We start from the raw sequence: 21,840 nt of genomic DNA, 5'->3' as shown, positions 1-21,840 counted from the left end.
AGGCCCTGGTGCCCCTGTGATTGTTTGGCTGCTAACTCAAAGGACAGCAGCTCAGCCCCACCAACTGCTCCACAGACCACGGCGCAGCCTGGGGAGCCCTGGGGGGGAGAGGGAGGGCAGTTGTGCCTGCCGTTGGGTGGCTGAGTCAGCACGGGCTTGACAGCAGTGGGTTTCCTTGTGGGGCCTGGAATCCACCGCTAGGCGTTCCAGTGGCACATGTGTCGAGTCATGACAGTGAGCTGTAAGACTGGCAGGCAGTCTGCACCCAGAGGCACATGGGAAGACAGGCCTGGTAGTCTACTTCTAAAAGGTCACGGCCTTGGAAGCCCGGTGGAGGGCAGCACTGGCAAGGCTGTGCCCAGAATCGCCCCAAGGGCACCTGGTTTGTTAGCCTTTCACTCTAGCAGCCCCCTGCCTGGCTCTGGCACAGGTGATTGCTGCCAGAGGGTGCCCCTGCATCCCATCCCGGAGCAGTACCCACCAGAGACAGGCAGGCAGGGGCTGTGAGAAGGCGACTTCTCCCCTCCTCTCCTCTCCCCGGCCCACCAATGAACTCCCCATTCTTCATCCAAACCCCGTGACTGCTCAAAGTTTCCTGGGCCCATGGCACGTCTCTGCCCCTAGGCCCCCGCAGGTGCTGTATCAGAAGTCATGGTCCTGGGTGCTGTCCACGCCCTGGGCTGAGGCCTGCAGTGGGCATCGATTCCATTTCCATGGTGATTTCTCCAGGAAACTGTCCAAGCGCAGCCCGGAGGCCCCGGGGAGGTGGACCCTGAGCCGAAGTCCAGAGGGAGGTCAGGGCATAAGGAAGAGAGGGGGTGATGATATCTCGGGAGTCACCATTTGGGAGGGGACAGCAGAAATGAAAGATGTAGGAGGCCTGGATGTGCAAATCACAACCCAGGGGGTGCAAATCACAACCCAGGGGGTGCAAATCACAACCCAGGCCTAGTTTCTGGCATCAAAAGTCAATTGAATCATGGTGAGAACTGCCAGGAGGTAGCAACGGGGTGCCAAGCAAGTGGGCCAGAAACAACTCTGGACCAGGGGGCAGGTGTGGTCAGGGAGGCTTCTTGGAGGAGGAGGAGGAGAAAGGATAGGCAGGTCGGACTGTGCCGGTTGGTTTTTGTGAGCTGTCTGCTTTTGGGGGGAGGAGCTGCTTCGAGAGGGCTCAGCTCTCTGCTGGCCGGGGTTGGGGTTGGGGTGGGCTGTGGGAAGCTGGGAAGCACTGGGTGGGTCGGCCAGGAGGCTTTGCAGTCTGGGGGGGGGGGGGATGTTGCAGAAGTGGGGACTATTAGCACCGCCCTTTGAGGTTGGACAGCTTCCCTCCCAACTGTGGAGCTGCCCCTCTTAGGCTGGCCAGCTGCTGGGGGCTGGCTGCAGAGGGAATTGAGTCCCCATGAGCCCATTCAGCAAATTGCTTTTTCCTTCACACGTGTCCCAGGAAAGGCCCAATTAGCATAGCACCTCTTGGCAATCGAGGAGTCACTGCAACGGGTAGCAGTCTCACTTCTCTGGGATCACTCCAGGGCAGCTGCTGGGGGTGGGGGGACGGGATCACGCCAGGACAGTGAGGGGGGGGCAGGATCCTGCCAGGGCAGCTGGGGGGGGTCAGTATCATGCCAGGGCAGCAAGTGGGGGAACAGGATCATGCCAGGGCAGCTGGGGGGCAGTCAGGATCATGTCAAGGCAATTGGTGGGGGGACAGGACAGCATCGCTGCCCCTGCATCCTGCTGGCTGGGCCCCTCCACAGTAGCCTGAGAGGAGCCCAGAATAGTGGGCACCGGGCCTGAGCTGCTGGGCGGGCAGCTGCCAAGGGTCAGCCCTCTGGGCTCAGAGTGGAGGGCCCCTCCCAGACTGCTCTTCTGTTATCTCACCCTACTGCCTGTGGACATTCTGACCAGGCCACCACCCTAAGGCCTTGGTGGTGGCCTTCAGCCTGACCCTGTACTGGCTCCTTGGCAGGCATGTGTCAAAGGTTCTGGTGCTTTGGCGATGTCTTCCCAGCCTGCCGTGCTTCCCGCCCCCTGCCCCCCACACCATATGTTAACATGATCCAGCATGAACCTTGCAGGCTGTGAGGTTCCCCCCATAGGAGGCAGGCAGATGGGGTGCACAGGGCCCTGCACGTGGCTGGGACATTGGGATCCACAGGTGCAGGTGAAGCAGTGGTGGGTGGCATCTTCCCCACGGGTTACCCATCTGACCATGTCTCATCCACCCAGAGTCAGTTCCCATGGCAACCGCAAGCTCCTTATCCATCATTTCCGTCCTTCAAGATTTCCAACCTGGCTGGCTGAGCCTGGGCCCCTCACCCTGCTATCTCAGCCACCAGCGCCAGCTCCCAGGTTTCCGGTGAGTAAGTTGTGGCCAGTGGGCTGCCTGGGAGGGCCCTGCTAACAAGCATGACCTTGAAAGTCCCATACAGGACACCTTGCTTTATTGCACCTCACAGATACTGCACGCACATGTGTGTGTGTGTGTGTGTGTGTATGTGTGTGTGTGTGTGTGTTGTAAAACAACTTGAAGGTTTGCAGCAAGCCTGACTTGGGCAAGTTTACAGGCACTGTTTCCCCAAAAGTGCGTGTCCCCTTCATGTCTCTGACATATTTTGGTCGTTCTCACAGTATCTCGTACTTTCAGAATGCGGGTGCGCAGTTCATAGACCATCCCTCACTGCCATCAGGTCAATTCCGACTCACAGCCACCCTGTGGGATAGAGTCGACCTGCCCCGTGGGTTTCCAGACTAAATTCTCACAGGAGCTGCATCTCTCTCCTGCCGTGCCGCTGATGATTTTAAAATGCTGACCTGTGTAACCCCTACGCCGCCAGGCCTGGACCCGAGTGTCAGCTCGCTTCGATCTGCATAGAGGACCCCCACACAGAAGAGCGTGGCTGGCTTCTACAGGAATGTGAAACAATGTAGCTGCTTGCTGTAACAGTGAGCTCCGATCTAGCAAGGCCCACACGGGATGTCTGTTGTTCATGGGTCGCTGTGGGTTGGAGCCGACTGACAGACAGCACCCTGCAACATGTTGGCCCTCAGTTCTCACTTGGATTAGAAACTTGCTTCAACTGGCTGCTTCTTGCCCCTCCACCCCAAGCCAGCTGCTGATCCCAAGGGAAAGGAAGCTCCCAGCTGCCTGGACCTCCCCGGCCCCACTGGGAGGGAAAACGGGGATGTGTTGGCCCATCTTCCCTCCCTCTCCCACCCGCCCAGCCCCTCACTCTGCTGCTTTTTGCCTCTGGGCTTTGGCCTCTGTTTCTCTCTCCAGGCACTAACCTTCACGCCCCAGCTCCACATCCACTCCCAGCAGGAGCGAATTCCTCTTCAGACCGTCTTTCTGGCACCTACAGTGTAGCGATAGTTGATTCGTGTATGGGTATTGCATCAGGGAGAGGGGGAGTTCTGGAAGCTCCTTCCCCCCCTTCCCCCCCCCCACGCTGTATGTCGGTGTCTTTCCCCTGTACTGGGCAGTTCCTGTAGTAGACGTCTGTGGTTCGTCTGCCCAGCACCCCCTCTTTAGACTACAAGCCCTTTTGTGCTGGTAATATCTAATCTTCCCATGGAAAGCCCATCTCATGGGATTCAGGTAGGGCTGCCACCTCTCACAGGGATAAGTGCCAATCAAGGGACTCTATCAATGGGCCATAGAGATTGGCCATGACCATGCAGAGCCACTCAGAGTCTTCCCAGGGATCGCTTTCAACACTGCTGACGAGTTGATGAAATTGTCATTCTACCCTTGTGTCGTACTAATGGAACCCCAAGTTCATTGGTCTGTCAGGAAGCCCACTTACAAAGGCTCACCCCCTCCGACTTTCTTGTAACCAGCGGGGATCATGTCACCCAGTCTGGCCAATAAGATGCGGGCAATCCATAAGAGGGACTTCTGGGAGAGGGTTTCCAAAGAAAGACTCTCAATTGGCATGCCCTTCTAGACTCAATGCCAACTGACCACTTCTTCTGTGGGGTCCAGCATTTTCCCCAGTTACATGGAGAACCTCTCTGAGAGTGACATTGCCAAGAGATGGTGTGTGTGTGTGTGTGTGTGAGAGAGAGAGAGAGAGAGAGAGAGAGAGAGAGAGAACACCACGATCACGTGGATAAGCCAGCCCCTTGACTAAGCCACACCTAAAGGCAGTCTCCACCTCAAGACTTCCCAATATGGGGAACCAATTCATTCCCCTTCTTCTTAGGCAGGTTTTCCTTGGATTCTGTCTCTCGCAGTGAAAGAGTCCTGAGTGAAACCCTCCTTGGGACCAGTTAGGCTCTTCCTGCTCCCCAGCCCAGTCACCTGTCTAGGAGATCCTGGGCGCAGAAGACAATAAACAGGCATTCAAAAAGCCTTTGAGCACAAAGCATCCTTCTACTCAACCAGAGGCAAGGACGACTTTGAAAGGACTTTGTTCCTGAACTAGACTCCCCATTGGGACAGCTCATCAGTCCCCCGTGCTGTCTCAGGCCCAGCGGTGAGTGGCACGGAGCCCCTTCTCTCACCAGCATTTACTGGCTCCAAGAAACCTTCCAGCCCCAATCCTGGCAGCAGCATCCGTCCCACCATCGGGATGGTTTCCTATTGTTACCGCCTTGGTCCAGAGGTACTTGGCTAGATGTGTCGTGTGAGTACAGTTAAGTGTGTCTCATGCCTTCACCTCAGACTAGGAACTTCCCGCGAGCAGGGACGAGCCCCTCTCCCGGTCACGTGGGTAGGAACAGCATGATCACAAACCGTCTCTCCATGCCTCATGGACCCTCAGCAGAAGAGAAACAAAGGATGACCTGCACCCCAACTATGTCGAACTGGGGGTGAGAGAAGAAAAAGAAACGGTGAGTGGCTATAAAAGGAGTCTGGCTTAACCTTCCAGGAAGATTAGGTCGGTAACTCAAAAAACACAAGAACACATCAGTCAGAGAAGAAACACGGCCAGAAGGCTCCGTAGAAGCATGGGTGGGGAGGCTGGCTCTCTGCCTTGGGGCCTGTCATCAGGGGGGAAAAATCAATGGCAGAAAAAAGCGGGTCAAAAGGAAAACAAGCTGATTCCAGGAACCTAAGTGGAAGGCGAATTTTGAGAATGACGAGGGCAACGAATGTATAAGGGTGCTTCACTCAATTGATGTATGTATGGATTGTGATGAGTTGTTTGAGCCCCAATAAAAAGATTTATTAAATTTAAAAAAGAAAAAAGCGGGTCAGCCAACCCCAGCTGAACCCCCCCTCAAATGTCATGACACTACTGCCACGGAAATGACCTCAAACCCCCCCCCCACCACCACCACCAATCGGGAAGATGGCGCACAAGGTCACCATGAGCCAGGCTCAGCTCTGACCGTGACTCCCAAGAAGAAAATGAATCTGCTCAGGACCTGTTCATCACCAACTCAGCTCCAGGGAGGCCCTAGAGCTCCACCCACCTTGGGCCAGCGTTGGCTCTTGGCTTTCCCTCTTGCTCTTCCTTTATAGGCATGTCATGAGGAATCCCATCACCGGGCAGCTTGTCACATTTGAGTAGATGTCAAGGGGGCAGCTTTTGGTTTGGTAGCTGAGAGCTCCTGTTGGAGCTCCTGGAACAGCTGGCCTTGCCGGCAGCAGTGACAGCGGGCGGGGGACCCCAGAGCCCTGCTTTTCTTACTCTGCTGGCTCTAGCTTCATCCCCTCTCTGCTCCCAGCCTAGAGCCTCTTCAGTAGGAGCCGCAAACCAATGAGCAGCTGGTGCAGTCAGATGCCCACATTGAGTCTTGAAGGCGTGCCAGTCTTAGCCAGGGCAGCGGGTGGGAGATGGGGGAGCTGCCTGCAGAGAGCTGCATCAGAAATCCAGGGAGCACAGAGCCAGAGGCCAAGGGGAGGCCCCGGAGGGCCGGTGTGCTTGGTGAGCGAGGAAGGAGCTGGTGGCAGTCCTAGAGAGCTGGTGGCGACGGGCTTTGGTAGAAAGAGTGGTGGGGAGATGTCCCAGCTTTCGGACAGCAGAGAGACTGATCAAAAGAAAGACAACGGGTCTACTTGGGAGGGACCCCCTAACCTGGGGTTCTGCCAAAGGGACCGGTGTGGTGATGGTCCGGACGCAGGGCGGAGTGGCGGGTCTGGGTGAGTGCCCCTCAGTCTGGAGATGGGCTGCACATCTTGGCAGAACTGTGTGCACAGCCTTGGAAGGAGGCTCGGGGAGCCCCAGCTCAGTGCTCCCTCAAGGGACAGAGTGCCATTGAGTCTGGGCTATCTTGGTGGGGGGGGGGTCAGTTGTTGCCAAATGTCATGAACTTGTAGCCTCCTCACCCATAACCAGTGGAAAGCGCCCTCCTTGTCCTCAGCTAGTCAGGCACTTCTTTCCGTTGGCAGTGGCTGGCCAAGGGCCCTCACAGGACGTTGGCATGGGCCGACCTTCATGGAGAAGACAGGGGAAAGCGGCTTCCACATCTACACTGAAGGGGCGTCCACACCACACACCAAATAAGGAGAAAGCTGGAATAGGGCTTCACAAGAACTCGAGAGTTTCCATGGCAACGATTCCCCACAAACCCACTCCTGAGAGTCGCAGCAGCAGGAGCCAGCAAAGACGAGCCGGGGGTGGGAACAGAGTTGTGGAGGCTCAGAGCCTGGCTTCCGCTTCTTCTTCAACTTGAAGGAAGTGCTGTGGGCACAGGCCAGGGTATCCTGGAGCCTGCCTCAGCCCGTGGGTGGTGAGGCCTGGCCCCCTGGGAGTCAGCTTCCCACACGGAGCAGTCACCTGGCCGCCAGAGGGCTTGGGGCAGGGGAAGAGGCCGGCCTCTGTTTGCTGGGCTGCCCGAGCCTCCTCCAGGAAACTTGCGGCTGCCTGTGAGCCGAGGGTTCAAGAGAACAGCCCCAGCCTCCTCCCCTCTCAGATTGGCTGTGTGACCCCTCTGTTTCCCCCGCAGGGAAATGTCCAGGCCATCTGGAGCTATGACAGAACCGCAGGAGGCAGCAAAGGGGATGGGAAACGCTGTGACCAAAGTCAAAAAATCGAGGCTGCGTGGCCACGCTCCACAGGGCTGCCACTGAAAACTCGAGGGCCCTCTCAGTGTTGCACAGCCCTGTGCCGTGCCCACCATGACAGCCTGGGACAGAGCGTGTCGGTGCCTTGGGAATGCCCTGGCTCCCCCAGGGACCCCTCTTCCCCTGCCCGAAGCCCGGCAACCGGTGATCATTTCACTGTGTCTAGAGCAGCGGTTCTCCGCCTTCCTAAAGCCGCGACCCTTTCATCCAGTTCCTCATGGGGTGGTGACCCCCAACCCTAAAATTATTCTCGTTGCTATTTCATCACTCACTGTCATGTTGCTACTGTGATGAATCGGGCGACCCCTGTGAAAGGGTCGTTCGACGCCCCCAAAGGGGTTGGGACCCGCAGGTTGTGAGCCGCTGGTCTAAAGTTGAGCTTTTCTCGGGATGTCATGTAGCTGGAGTCCTACGTGGGCAGCCACCTCCCTTATCCTCCTTTGACTTAGCAACATGCAATTCAGCGGCTTTGTTAAAGTGCCACTTTTCTTAGCCACCCCCTCACACCGAGTTAAGGTTAGAAGGGACTGAGTGGGAGCGTTTCTTAGGCACATTTCCCATCCCAGGTTCTCGATTCCCACCCCTCCAGAACTCTTCCTTCTCTCTCTGTTTCCCCAGCGGTGGAAAGCCCTCCGGACCTGGGTGGGCGTGCAGGTGTCTCAGAAGCCAATCTCCCCAAGCAGGTCACTGACTCCCTTTCTAGGCTGAGCAGGAAGCGAGAGAGCAGGGCAAAGGGTGGCTGGCTGGGCTCGCCAGGGACCCGAGCTCACCACCCCAGCGCAGGTCAACCGGTCCACACAGCTGCCAGAGGACTTGTATTTAAAGGATGCCAAGAATGAGCCAGACCCAACCATAAGAAAACAACCTGGTTTGAAAAACAACCGATCTATGTTTAACAGAGACTTCACCAAAGGAGCTGTCTGGGTGGCAAGCAGGCCCGTGAAAAGGCGCTCAGCATGGTCACTTAGCAGAGGACCCACTGCTCCCACGCCCTACGTCTGTCAGGCTCTTCAACGAACATCGCGAAACGTTGAAGACCGACGTGGGGGGAGGGAGACAGTGGGCGGTGCAAAGACGAAAATAAACATGATTTCTAAATGATCAAGCATTCCGCAGGTGGGAGTGGGGAGGGAGGGAAAAAAAGAGGAGCTAATACCAAGGAAATACTTTGAAAATGATGATGGCAACGAATGTACAAGTGTGGATATATGGATTGTTAGAAGAGTTGTAAGAGCCCCCAATAAAATGGTTTTTTAAAAGAAAAAAGAAACCCAAGATGAGAACCATGTAAAATTAATTCATTAAAGAGGAATAAAACAAATCCTTTGAGACCTGAACAGGACCCTTTTCAGGGAGGAGGGAGGGGGGGCACCATGGCGGGTGAGGGTGGGAAACGGAGCGTCTGCTGTGGAAGCCAGACGAGTGGGGTCTTGAGTTGAACACACTTGCTAGATGAGCCGGCAATCCCACTCGTAAGTCTTCACAGACCAGGAGGAACGGCCTTTAGTAAAAACGGGCGGCTTATGAATATTGACAATGCCTTCCTTTATGATTCCCTAACCCTGGGTACCACACAAATGGCCTTCGGCTGGAGATAGATTAAAACAAAATAAATAAATGGGGAAAACCGTCACAGGGTGGAAGCTACCTGGCAGGAAGAGGGAAGCCAGGGGCACGGGCAGCAGCAACAGGGTGAACTTGCACGGAATTCAGCTAAGTAAGAGGAGCAGGCTGCCAATCAGACGCGTCTTGTGACCTGAGAGTCTAGAAAAGAAGGCCCCTTGGGGGAGATCAAGGGACGAGGGTGGGAGGGCTTGACTTCACTCAGCACAGGGAGGTTTCCTGAGACTCCAGGGTTGCCCTGTAGCGTGGCTGTGTCTGCGATCGAAAGACCCCGAGCATCCGCCCCACCTCAGAACTGTAAGCACATTTACCGCAACAACAAAGATTTATTTATAATGACTAATTTGGGAGCGTTGGGAAAAAATGTTGGAATAAAATCCTAGACAAAAATAACTTGGTAGACGGAAGACGTAATTGGGGTTTAAACATTTGAAGTCCTTAAAGTTGTAAGACAATCTTTTGAACATGATGATGGAAACCTGTGTACCAATGTGCTTGACATGACGGATGGATGGATTATGAAAAGAGCTATACGAGCCCCTAGTAAAGTGATTTTTTAAAAAGATGAAGCTACAGATATTGATTCATTTTTAACTGCTTTGTCAAGAATGTCACTAGAAATTGAGGAATAACGACTGAAAACAGAAAACGTATGACTTCCAGAGAAGTAGAAAGCACGAAAGAAGCAAATAAAAAGATGATAAAAATGCAACATTAAGTAAGACGGCCGAGACAAGTCCACACAAACAGTGAGCACAGTAATGGAACACAGATGAAACTCAGCAGTAACCAATCAGGCCTTTACAGAACCCAGTCATGTGATTCATGCCGAAACTAGAACCGCACAGGAGCCTTGGAAGGAACAAACTAAAGAAATGACACACCATGAGAAGATGGGCCCAAAGAAAACTGGTGTCCTCCCCACTGTGCCCCTTTTATTTGATAGTTACATAATCTGGCGTCAATTTGGGACTTGAGAGGATTAAGAGTGAAGGAGTGGAGTCAAGTCTGTCAATTGGATCATAGCCTATGAGGCCTCTATGTGGGCATGACCTTCTCCTGAGAATTCTGGGAGCTCCTGGGTTTTCCTCCTTTGAGGCAGAAGACACTTCTCTCTGCTCCCTCCCTGAGAGATGCTCTACTGACAAGACACATGGTGTTATGCCCTGGGAGCTGGAGAAGTCACATGGACCTACCCTGATGCAACCAGACCTCTGGAGCCAGAGAAGTCACATAGAGACCCCTGTCAGTGCTGAGATGCTTACAACGCCACTGGATCCACAAGACTTCCAACCTACTGGCCTGTGGTCCTCCTGCATTTGGCATCATTGCATGTGTTTCATGAGACTGAAGAGGACTTTATAGATTGGTATCAGACATTTGGGCTAATATCGGACTTATGGACTTGATCTGGACTGGGCTGGGATGTTTTCTCAATGTTTAATTGCTCTTGTAAATAAACCTCTCTCTTACACACATATGAGTGTCTATGAATTTGTTTCTCTAGTCTACCTGGGCCAGCACGCCCCGCCCCCGGCCTGTGGATTGATTTGGAAGGAACAGAAGCTCCGCTCTGAGGCGACGGCCCCAGTGACTCCAAGTGAATGTCTTTGTTTTGCTGGAGTTGGATGCCATCGGGCTGGTTCTGACCCACAGTGACCTTGTGTACGGCCATTCATCTGTCAGTTTATCTTACTGTGGTGGCTTGTGTGTTTTCGGGGTGCTGGAAGGATGCCACCGATATTTAACTCCCAGCAAGGATGCCCATGTGGTGAATATATTTCAGCCAAGGTTCCAGACTAAGACAGCCTTGGAAGGAGGGCCTGGTGGCTACTTGCGAAAGAAAACGGCCAGTGGCGACCTTTACGAGTAGCAGCAGAGCCACGTCGAATTGATTCGGCTCAGTACCTCTGTGCCAGCTTATTAGAGATATTTCTTTTAAAAAGGGATAAGGGAGTGAAACATACTTGGAATTTCAAAATAAAAGCCAGTTGGTTTTCAAAGATGTTCACTTCCCCCAATAAACTAGGCTTCCCAAATACGCACTTCCCCCAATAAATTAGGCCTCCCAAATACACAATGCCTCCCACATTGAAGCAGACAGGCCTATGACTTGCTTTGATAAATACGATTTCACACATAGAGAATATATTCCAGTTCTAGAACTAAGCGTTGTAAGGCCTGGAAACTTCTGCTTTGGGGCGGGAAACAAGGTCGACTGCTCTGCTTGCGATCACCTTCCAGGTGGAGAAGCACCTGGAGGATGGAGACTACTAGGAGATCGTTATCCACGATCCAGCTTGGTCACCTCCGCTGGTTGACCCTGAGATGGCTGCAGCCCCAGCTAATGTCACGTGACGAAGAACTGCCCAGCTGAGCCCGGTCAACCCACGGGATCCTCAGAGATCATAAAATGGGGTTGTTTTAACCAGAACGTTTTGAGGTCGTGTGTTGTGCACCGACAGATAACCAAATCAATCGCCTTCCGTGTGTGGCAGATCATGTACTTGCTAATCATGATGCTATTTAATCCTTTCAACAATACTAAGAGGTACCTTCACACATGTCTGACTGTTGAGGGCAGTCAATAATAAAACCTAAGCATGATAACGACCAAAAAACATACGAAGAGGCACATGGTATCATTCACCCCCGTGTTCAAAGGAAGAAGCTGAAGGTTGGAGAGAAGGTCACACGGCTAATAAGGAGCAGAAACAGATGCTGCGACTAGGTTTCTTGATCATGGGTTCCACACGCCCAACCATGGCATTGTGCAGCCCAGTGGGAGAATTCTGGATGACAGAGACAAGATGTTCCAGAGTGAGTCTCCGAGGGCCGTTTGCCTCCTAGGGTGCACTCCCTTTGAGCTTTCCCTCCCTGGTCTTGTCATCCTGTGCCACTGAGGAGTGTGGCGGAGTCTGAAAAGATGATCAGCTAAGTAGGCCGATGATATAAGCTGGAGATTTTATAATAGTTTTGACACATTTCATCACAGGCACTGATCATCTGCAGCGTTCAGTTGTCGTTTGAGAAAATGTAAATGCTACATCTGCTCACAGCCTGCTGCTTCTTCCAGACAGAAAAACACATGCTCCTGACGAGGGAGCATGTCTTGTTCCCGCCCACAGTCCCCACCAGAGAAGCCTGAGTTTCCGGGCCAGTGGGGCATGGCTAAGACCCTATGGGCCCTCCGTGCCCCCACTGCCAGGCAAACGGCCAGCCCCCATTTCCGTCTCACACGTGGGGAGACAGGTCCGCACGATAGGTCCCACCCGAGGACAAACGACAAGAGTCGGGTTAGGGACAAGCTCCAAATTCGGGCTCCCGGGCTCTCTGAAGTTCACAGCTCCCGGGGAGCCTCCTCTCCAGCTGCAGCAGACGCAGCCTGCCCTGGAAAGTGCTCTGCAGCCCACACGTTAAAGTCACGTGAGCGCTCGGTACCGCGGACAGCTCCGAAGCCAGTTGCCCAGGGAGACGGCGTCCCGGTGCGGGCTGAAGGAACTGCAGGGACTTTAGAGAACAGCAAAGCCAGTCCCTTCGTTAGGACAGTGGCCAGCCCAGAATCAGGCGAAGAGACGTGACTTGTCTAAGGTCACTGAGTTGTAGCAGAGCCCGCGGGGGTGGCTCTTCAGCTACCTGGACCCCAGGGTTTGTGAGTGGCTCAGTGGGAGCTTGAATCAAGATCTCCAGGATCCCAGTCCTCTGCCCCAAGGGGTTGGGCAGAGGAGAAAAGTAGACAGAGGCAACTACAAAGACGGTGGGAAGGTCTGTGACTTGGCCTCGAACTGCCAAGTCCTTGACAGGAGCTTCCTACTCCCCCAAGGTGATGTGATCTTTCAGAAACAACTTAGTTACTATGGCAACCTCGCTCCAGGTTTCATCGCCATGGCAATTCATTGGAGTTTTTCACCCTTCTGGTAAATACGCAGGCGCCTGGCCATATGTACATTCCATAAAAAATTCCTATAAAGTCACATTCTAAGAAGGGGAGTGTTTCATTATCCACGTCTGCAGGGCAGGTCCCAGAGGGGATCAGGGTCCAGGGCCCAGAGAAGAGGACCCAGAGTGGCCGTTGGAAACTCTGCCCTCCCTCTGCCATCCCAGACCTCCTCACCTGTCTCGGCGGCCCTGAGCATCTGAGGCCCACCGGGAGCATAAATACTGTCTCCTCTCTACATCTTCCGTATTGCCCGTGGAGGGGTACCAAGGGGATCAGAGTTGCGTCCATAGGCAGGATGTGCTGGAGTGAGAAGGGAAGGGGCCGACTCTTCTGGCTGAAAGACCTCTAGGATGCCCTGGGAGCGCCATCTGTCCATCGCAGCCCTGCTTTGGGACCGGTAGGGCTGTTCCCATCTTCCGCTGCAGATCTTGTTTCCCTGACCGGAAGAGTGTGAACACCCCCTTCATCTGCTATCATTTTCCAGGAAGACCTCGTGGTTTCTCATCCACTGGAAAGATCCTTTCTATTTTCAGAAATGCTGCAAATTGTTCTGGGCAGCTGTCTCGGTGTTTATTAGGAGGTTGATCTGGCTGGCAGAGGGCTCTAGGCCACCGTCTTGAGCTCTCTTTCAGAGTTTATAGACAACAACTAAACATTCAGCTTAAGAGTTTTTCCAAAGACAATGGCGAGTCATTTTTTTCATGGGGACAGGGAGTCACCAGGATGCTCGCCAACAGACTGTTACTAAGCCTTCCTCCAATCCTCCCTCATAGAGTCTCGCTTCTTATGTCATTCGCTCAGCACGAAGACTTACGCAGCCTTCACTACCGGTTGCAGCTCAACATACAGAAAGCCCAAATCCTCACAACTGGTCCCATACACATGATCATGATTAGTGGGGGAAGACTGAATTTGGCCAGGATTTCATTTTGCCTGGAGCTTCAGGGAAGCAGCAGTCAGGAAATTGAACAACATATTGCATTTGGGCAGCTGTCCTGCAAAAGACTTCTAATGTATTAATGACCAAGGACGATCCTTGGAGGACCAAGGTGAGCCTGACCAAAGCCACCATGGTCATTTCAATCACTTCATATACATGTGGAAGGTGGACGCTAAATAAGGAAGACCAAAGAGGCATTGATGATGTTGATGAAGAACACTGAATCTTGACTGCCAGAAGAACAAAGAAATCTGTCCGGGGAGAAGAACAGCCAGAACGCTCCTGAGAAGCAAGGGTGGTCAGCCCCTTTGATGGCCCCATTAGATCGGTGAGAAAAAGGGGGCTCAGAGAAAGGAACCCATCTTCTCTTGGGTACACAGCTGATCCTGTGTAATTTTAAAATCTGAACGCCTTCCATTCTCTCCAACTGCCACCCAGCCCAGCACCCCTGCCCACTTTATCACAAGGGGCTCCATGACACAGACAGAAAAGTTGGGACTACATACAGCTGAAATGCCAAGGGCTCTCTCTTGTCATTAGCACCCGCTGGTATCACAGAACCTTGGGAAAGACTGCTGACTCTGATGCCCATTTCACCCCACCCTACCCACCCCATCCCGAGAGATGCTGATTTAGTTGTTCTGGAGTGCCCCCCCCCCCCAGCCATCAGAATTTTTTAAAGCTGCTTCTTCCCTGGTCCTGGTGCCAGAGCTTCAATCCTGTTTGTCCTCCCATGAAGCCCACTCAAAGTAGGGCAGGGAGGCTGACTGGTTTGGACAAGAGAGGGGGCAGTGGGTCCTGGGGTGAGAGTGGCCAGAAATGAGGCAGCCACTGAGGCAAGTGTTGGTTCTACTCCTCCCTTAGCTGGGCCTCGGAATCTCCTGTTCCACAGTAAGTGGGCTGCGAGGGAGGCCCCACGGAGAACTCAGAGCTACTCTCTGGAGTCCAGAGACCCCAGACAGCTGCACAGCCTTCAGGTTTTAATGCTGGGGGCTCTCTCCTGATGGTTACAGTGTTATTAGCTATCATAGATGGCCATCAATGCATCGATGCCTACAGAAACAATGTCTAAGATTCAAACGACGTATTACGTTGGGCAAATCGACTGCAGACACCCTTTAAAGTGTTAGAAGGCAAAGACAAGGACTAAGGTGCACCTGATCCAAGCCAGAGTGTCGTCAGCTACCTCCTACGCTTGCAAGATAGAAGGAAGACCCAAGATGCATCATAACCTTTGAATGATGGTGTTGGGAAAGAGTACTGGATATACAGGGGCTATGAGACGATCAAACAAATCTGTCTTGGAAGAAGCAGGGCCAGAATCTGTCTTGGAAGAAGCAGGGCCAGAGCGAGGATGCAAAGATTTTGTCTCATGTACATTAGAATAATTTATTGGGGGGGGTATCAATCCCCAGATAAGGACGATAAAGTTGGTAAATAGCAGTTTGGCTCAAAAGAGGAAGCCCCTCTTCTATTTCACCAGCTGGATCAACACCGTGGCTGCAATGATAGGCAACGATTGTGAGCAGGCCTTAGGACTGCACACCGGGCAGTTGGTCGTGGGGTCACTCCCGAGTCAGGACTGAGTCAGTGGCAGTGGACAAGTGCAGGTGGCTCTCAAGTCCATTCTTCTGTTACAAGGGGAGCGGGCTTGGCAGATCAATGCCTTAAAACGAGTACTTCAGGACTTCGTGGGAGAAAACAAAGAACTCAGAGAAGCTCATGGTGAGTAGTTGTCAGCCAATGTGATGGGGCGCCTCTGGGCGTTTCCAGGCCTGCTCTGAGGATCAGGGTTTCTGAGCCATGGGAATACTGGGAATGCTGCAACTTCACCCCAGTCCCACCTCGTTCGTGTCTGGATGCGAGAGAGGAGCCGGTCACCAGGAGCTGGCTAGTTGGCTCTACTCACTCTGCACTCTGACTTTACCCTTGGCTCCCCTAGTGATGGCCTGTCACAGGCACTGAAGTCAGGCATGCGAGGACCGAATCCTAAGCTTCAGCCTTCCCATCGGTAACATAGGACTCTCCTCGTGCAGAAAGTTCTTGGGAGAGTTAACGGCCGGCCACATCTCGGTAAAGTGTTTGGTTAACAGGTGGACGCTGTGACTGCTGGGTCCTTCCCACCTTCCCCCATCTGGGTCACTCCGGTCCCTTTCCAGTCGCTGCAGGTTCGTCCTGGAGCGTGAAGACAGTCCCTGCTAGAGCTCAGGACAGCAGACAGAGAGGAGCTGGGGCAGGGGACACCAGCTGCCATTGGTCCCCAGCTAAAACCTTTCCATGGCTGCTACCTGAGAAGCAGGGACCTGAACAGGGACCTGGAAACAGCCTCGTGTCCCCCAGGAGGGGACTGCTTAAAGAAAGTGTCACACATACAGAAGAGAGACCAGTGTCATTCTTAAAACAGCGGTGGCCTGGACACTCATTACGGCCGTGGGAAGCCACCCCCCTGAGGAGCTGCGAAGGAAAAGCAGCACCATGGTACACATTCGAATCTGCACCGGTCCTACGATCACCTTTTTTTAAAAAAGAAAATCCATCTTAACTTTCTCTGACCATGAAAGGGCGCAGGGCAAAGAGTGAAGTGACTCTCGTTTCAACCGTGGTGAGGCCGGCGCAGGACTGGGCGGTGTCCCGTTCTGATGTGCCCGGGTCGCTGTGGGTCAGAGCACCTCACAACAGCTCTAGGTGGCAAAGCGGTTGCTACTGCTTTTCACTGCTGTCGTTGGCCATCCGAGCTACCTCAGCTCACCACAGCCCCGTGTACAACGGCATGAAACGCTGGTCCATCCTGCGCTGGCCCCCAACCCTCCCTGTGACCAAGGAGTGTTCGCTGGATGATGTTTGGAAGCAGATCGCCAGGCCTTTCTTCGTGGTCTCAGTCTGGGCGCCCCGCTGGGATTGGAACACACACACCTCCTCTGATGTGAGGAGCACGGATCCGGACTCGAACCTGGGTCTCCCCTTGCCACACGGCCATCGAGTCCATGCTGACTCAACATGACCGCCTGTGCGTTTCCAAAACTGTGAGTGTTCACGGGAGTAAAAAGCCCAGTCTTTCTCCTGTGGAGCGGCTAGTGGTTTGGAACTGTCGAACATGCAGACCGCAGCCCAAGCCGTAACCACTACCCCACCAGGGCTCCGTGGTCTCCCTTACAGCAGATGCGAACTCTGCCATGAAGCCATGGCTGCCCTCTTGTTTGGCGTTGCTCTCCGTGTCCGTGACTCTTCTATAATCTTAGCGGAAACCACGATCAGATTGGGCTCTTTATCCCCTCTGTGCTGCCAGTCAATGGCCTGGCTCCGCTGCCATCCTTGGCTCGGGGTTCTAATTGAGCCTCCCCCGGGGGCTCACGCTGGCCTCGCCTGCAGGCCCCATCTGAAACCACTTATTCACTCTGTGCTGACCCAGCCCAAACGGAACTTTCCCTACATCCTCTGCTAACCTTGAACCTCACACAAAGTCTGGCTGAGATGTCCAAGGGGGCTTCCAAAAAGTTCATGGGAAAATTCCATGATCTTGTCATTCCACTTGTTTTGGATCCCCCTCGTATGCTGCGTTTGATTGGGAGAAGTGTCCATAAATAAACAAAAATAACAGTACCCACAGTCATTATCTTCCCTGAGTATCTACTGGGTGCCGGGTACTGTGCTGGACATTGGTGCACTTGTCACATGAGCTATGGAGTGTATGGCTCCGGTTTTTAATGAGGAAACTGAGGCACAGAGGGCCCGAGGTACTTCCCAAAAGCCACCCAGCACGGGAGCAGAAGAAATGAGATGTCAAAGGCTAGGATGTCAGATCTTCTCTGTCCTGAGCCCAGGACCCTCTGAGAGTTGGCCTTATGTCTTGGGTGGACTGGGAAGGAAGAGCTTTGGCTGCCTGGAGGTTGGTGGGGGCAAGGCTTCTGAGAAAGGAGGCACGTCTGTAAGCTCCACCAGGATGCTCCAAGCTGAGGATTCTGATCCAGTCTGGCCCTTCCCCCAGCACGATGCCTCATCCACTCTTATGTAATGCAGCGCTCTCACCCCGCCCCCTCGTTTTATATAAGGCTGCTCAGTAAACACGCTGCAGGACATTAGAGCTTCGGGAAAACCAAACCAACATGGGCTACAAAAGTGATCTCTTGCTCCCACCCCAAGGCACATGCCGCCTTCCTCCACGCTTGAGGTTTGCCTGTGCCTTTGCTCTCGCCTGAATTCATGACTATGTTAGAATGCCTGTGCCCGGGAGGGTGTGCTCTGTGTGCTCGTCTGGACACCGATGGTGTCTAGCTATGGGATGGAAGGCCTAAGACACACGTGTTAGCACGCACACAAACACGCGTGTCCTCACTGTGGTCTTCTTTGTAAGCAGCGAGAAGATCATGCACATCTCTCCCACTAAGGCTTTCCCTTCCCAGCAACAATTCAGGGAGCTTAACCCTTGAATAACCCTCCTCTTCCCCCAGTCGCAGTTCCCAGCAGACCCGGGACATCAGAGGAAATGTTTCCACCATTCAGGCAGCCAGCAGACAGAAATCAGTCTGTTCCTCCAGAAGCCACATCTCCCAGTCACTCGGACTGACCACGCGGTCTCTGGTGGCGTGGTGAATTACACATTGGGTTGCTAACAGCTAGGCCAACAGTTCGAAACCACTGGCTGCTCCTCAGGAAAAAGATGAGCCTTTCTACTCCTGCTAAGCGTGACAGTCCCGGAGTTCTGCCCTTCCCTATCAGGTGGCTGAGTCGGAATCGACTCGATGGCAGGGCGGTCTGACTGGTGCCCTTAAGGCCGTGGGATTGCCACCTGTCCTACAGGAAGCCAAGTATCCATGTGGCCTAAATCACCAAGGAATGCTCTTCCCAAACCATCAATGACACCTTCTCCTCGCTGGGGCCCTGAGCCACTGGCCTTTGCTGGCCTGTGGTGCCCAGCTGGACAAAAGTGCCCAGGTCTGAGTTAGAGCAGCAGTGGGAATGGGGACACTTTGTGGTGATTTTAATGGCCCAGGAAGGCTAGGGAGCCAGGACGATTCCAGATCCTTCATGGTCAGGGACCATCCACTTTAGTTACTAAAGAAGTTTAGTAGACCCACCTTCTGCCCGCCCACCCCCACCCCATGAAACCAGTAACAAAGCCACAGCCCTTTCTCTTCTGTTCCTAAAGCCAGTTAAGGCTTCGGCCAAGTTTCTTATTCTTTTTCATCCCCACTGGCAAAGGGGATGATGGACCAAATGCCCCAGTGCCCCTGGCATTATGGTTTGGGGCACGCAGAGGCCAGCCCTGTCTACAGAGGGAAGTGCCCCACCCTCCCACTCTCTCTCCCGGCCTTGAAGTAAGGCACAGCTACAGCCAACTCACAGTGGGCGGTTCTTCCCGGCGCCCCCTCCCCCACCCCGCCTAACACCCTGGGTCTTGCTCTCCACAAAGGAGGATCACCTGCTCCTTAGGAGGAGGGGCCCAAACCAGCCCCTAGATGGGGCGGGGCTTTTGCCCTATAATTGCAATTTTAAAGTAGGCTGTCTCCTCCGTAAATAGAATGCGAGTTGTCTTCTGTCCTGATGTATTCGTGGGCTGTTTGCCCCTTTGAAGACTCAACTCACAGAAGTTTTCCCCCTCCCTTTACGAAATAAGGCTCAGATTTCCGGGTGGGTTTCAGCCATCCCACCCTGTGCCGCCACCGGCCTGCAAACCCTGCCCGCGAGAGTGCCCACGAAGCGGGAGCAAACCGCCGCTCTTCCCTCGGGGCTCCGAGCTGCGACTCTGCCCACCAGCAGCCTCCCTGCAAGGGCTGGGTTTCCCGGAACAGTTCAAAATATGGGCTCTCAAGCGCCCGCCCGCACGCCCACCCCTCGCACCCACACACCCAACACACACACACACACACACACACACAACCCTGGCAGAGACGCGGCTGGGAAGCCCCGCGGAGGGCCACCGGCTGCAGTTTTATTACGACGTTCCTTTTACCATGCAAAACCAGGGCAACAAAGCCCCCAGCTCGGGATCTGCAACTCTCCCCGGCCCAGAGCGAGACCAGCCCCCAGGGTCCCGCTCCCAGCACACGCAGCCCCCAGACTGCCCCCACCCCGCCCCGAACTTCAGCTAAAAAGCCATGGCGAGTCCCCACCGGCCACCTGTGCAGCCCTCACGCGGAAGCGCGCGCAGGACCCAGCCGGCGCCCAAGTCCCTTCGCGCGCTGCCGCCGCCTCCAGTCCCGGGGCTCCGAAGCGCGGCCTTGACCCTCGCTGGGCCGGGGGCCGGGGTCCTGCTGTGGTCGCTCCCGCCGCCGCCGCGCGGGCCAGGGCCCTGGAGCCTCAGTAGAGCCCCAGGATGGCGGCGCCCACGTCCTTGGAGGGCCGGCGCTCCTGCATCAGAAAGTTGATCATGCTCTCGGACTTGATGAGCAGGTTGCAGCCCAGGAAGAAGACGCCGAAGACCACGGTGAGCGACAGCACGCAGAGCACGGCGATCTGCGCCACGCGCGACACCCACAGGCTGCGCTCGTCGGGCGCCAGCGCGGCGGGGACCCCGTCACTGGCGGCCAGCGGCGCGCCCCCGGGGCAGCAGCCCAACCACGTGGCCAGCCCGTGGCTGCGGTTCCCCAGGGCGACCCCGCTGCCGCCCACGCCGCCCGCCGCCTCCAGGCCGCTGTGGTTCAGGAAGGTCGCGTTCATGGCCGGGCTCTCGGCGGGGTGGACGCTCCCGGCGGGACCGTCGGCGCGGGCGCGGGCAGGGGGAGGCGAAGCTGGCCGCGCCCTCGAAGCCCCCTCAGGCCGCCTGCCCCTGGACACCCGGCGGGAAGCGGCGCCCCGGAGTGGGGAGCAACAGGCGGCGCGGAAGCAGGAGCCGGGGAGCAGAGCGCGCGTCGCCGTCGCTGTCGCCCGCAGCTCTCCGCGTCCTCCCGGCCGCCCCGCCCCTAGCAGAGGCCCCGCCCCCGACCCTGCCGCGTCCCCGGGGGGCGGGGACCCCCAGGCGAGCGCAGCCGCCCCAGGGTTCTAGGGCTGCCTGGACGCTGAGACCGGGCCGATCTCTGATCTCCGTCCTCCCAATGGGAAAGCTCGGCCCCCTAGGTCAGCCGCCGTCGGTTGGAGACTGGAAACACCTCCTAGCTGTGCAGCCGGGGTTGGGCGCTTTTAGCGGTCAGGTTCTCCGGGAAGTCGGCCCCAATCTCCCCCAGGAAGAGGCTCAGAAACCCTAAGGAGCAGTTCTGCCCTGCCTTCTGGTCACTGGGAGACAGAATCGCCTGGATGGCGGTGGGGCATGGGGTTTGGAGCAAGCCTTCCCAGAGGGGTTTAAAACCCAGATTCCTGGACCCCACCAAGGCTTCTCAGTCACCAAGAACACGCATTTGTAACAAATTCCCAGGGGGTGTGAAAGCTGCCGGTCAGTTTTAGAGGCAGGATGGTGTTTCCAGCAATGGCTGAGGCCCCCTGTTTTTGAATGTCTAAGAGGTGTTTTATTGTGGTGATCGGGCTGGTGGGGGGGGGGCGCGCTGTTTTCAGGAGAAATAATATTACCATAAGGAGTCGGGCCACCAAAGCTCTGTGCCGAAACTGTCGTTTTAAAATGTAGATTACATTTTGGAAAATGGACCTACCGAATGGAAAAGTACATCGTTCCAAATGTCCCACCAAAAACATTCCAGTTAACTGCTTCGGGGTGGGGTTGGGGGCAGCGGACCCATCTCCCCAACATGACTTGGTGCCACCAAGTCGGTCCGGAGCATAACAACCCTGTGCCCAACAGAAGGAAACACTGTCTGGCCGGGCACCGTCCTCACAATTGTTCTTATGCGAGAGCCTAGGGATGCAGCCACTGTGTCAATCTGTCCATCTGGGGGAAGGTCTTGCCCTTTTTTTCGATGCCACTACTTCACCAAACGAGATGTCCTTCTCTGGGTCGTTTACATTATTATTATTTTTTAATCTTTGCTGGAGTTCATGGGGGAGGCTTGATCACATTTGGGCTCATTTTCATAATTTGAATGCTTGTCTTGGAGAAGAAAGGGAAATCCTTAGGAGGTTTTGCAACTCCGACACCAAACTCATTGCCATCGAGTAGAACAGGGTAGAACCGTCCCTGTGAGTTTCCGAGACTGTAACTCTTTACCGGAGTAGAAAGCCCAGTCTTTTGTCTTTCTCCCTCAGAGCAGCTGGTGGTTTTGAACTTCAGACCTTGCGGTTAGCAGCCCAGGGTTCCTTACATCACCAGTTTTTTTGCAACAGTAAGGCAAAGTAGTTGACTGGAAACTTGTGTTTCAGAGTTGATGGTGAGGGAGGAGATAAGTGGAGGGAGTCGGGCTCAGATGAGGGAAGGACTCAGGTCTCCCAACCTACAAGCAT

The 21,840-nt window shown here is 54.7% G+C and overlaps 1 protein-coding gene across 1 annotated transcript; it reads right to left on the bottom strand.

Moving 5' to 3' along the window:
* Window positions 1–19,812: 19,812 nt before the first annotated feature.
* Window positions 19,813–20,172, bottom strand: RPRML (reprimo like). The gene has a single exon (XM_075559399.1). It carries the CDS (start codon window positions 20,170–20,172, stop codon window positions 19,813–19,815), a length of 360 nt encoding a protein of 119 aa, XP_075415514.1.
* Window positions 20,173–21,840: the final 1,668 nt, after the last annotated feature.

Source organism: Tenrec ecaudatus, chromosome 10, assembly GCF_050624435.1.
Source record: "Tenrec ecaudatus isolate mTenEca1 chromosome 10, mTenEca1.hap1, whole genome shotgun sequence".
Lineage (NCBI taxonomy): Eukaryota > Metazoa > Chordata > Mammalia > Afrosoricida > Tenrecidae > Tenrec > Tenrec ecaudatus.
This window is presented reverse-complemented; position numbering and strand designations above follow the sequence as displayed.

Excerpts from the sequence above, each read along its gene's own strand:
- RPRML (XM_075559399.1), bottom strand. The coding sequence starts at position 20,172 with ATGAACGCGACCTTCCTGAACCACAGCGGCCTGGAGGCGGCGGGCGGC.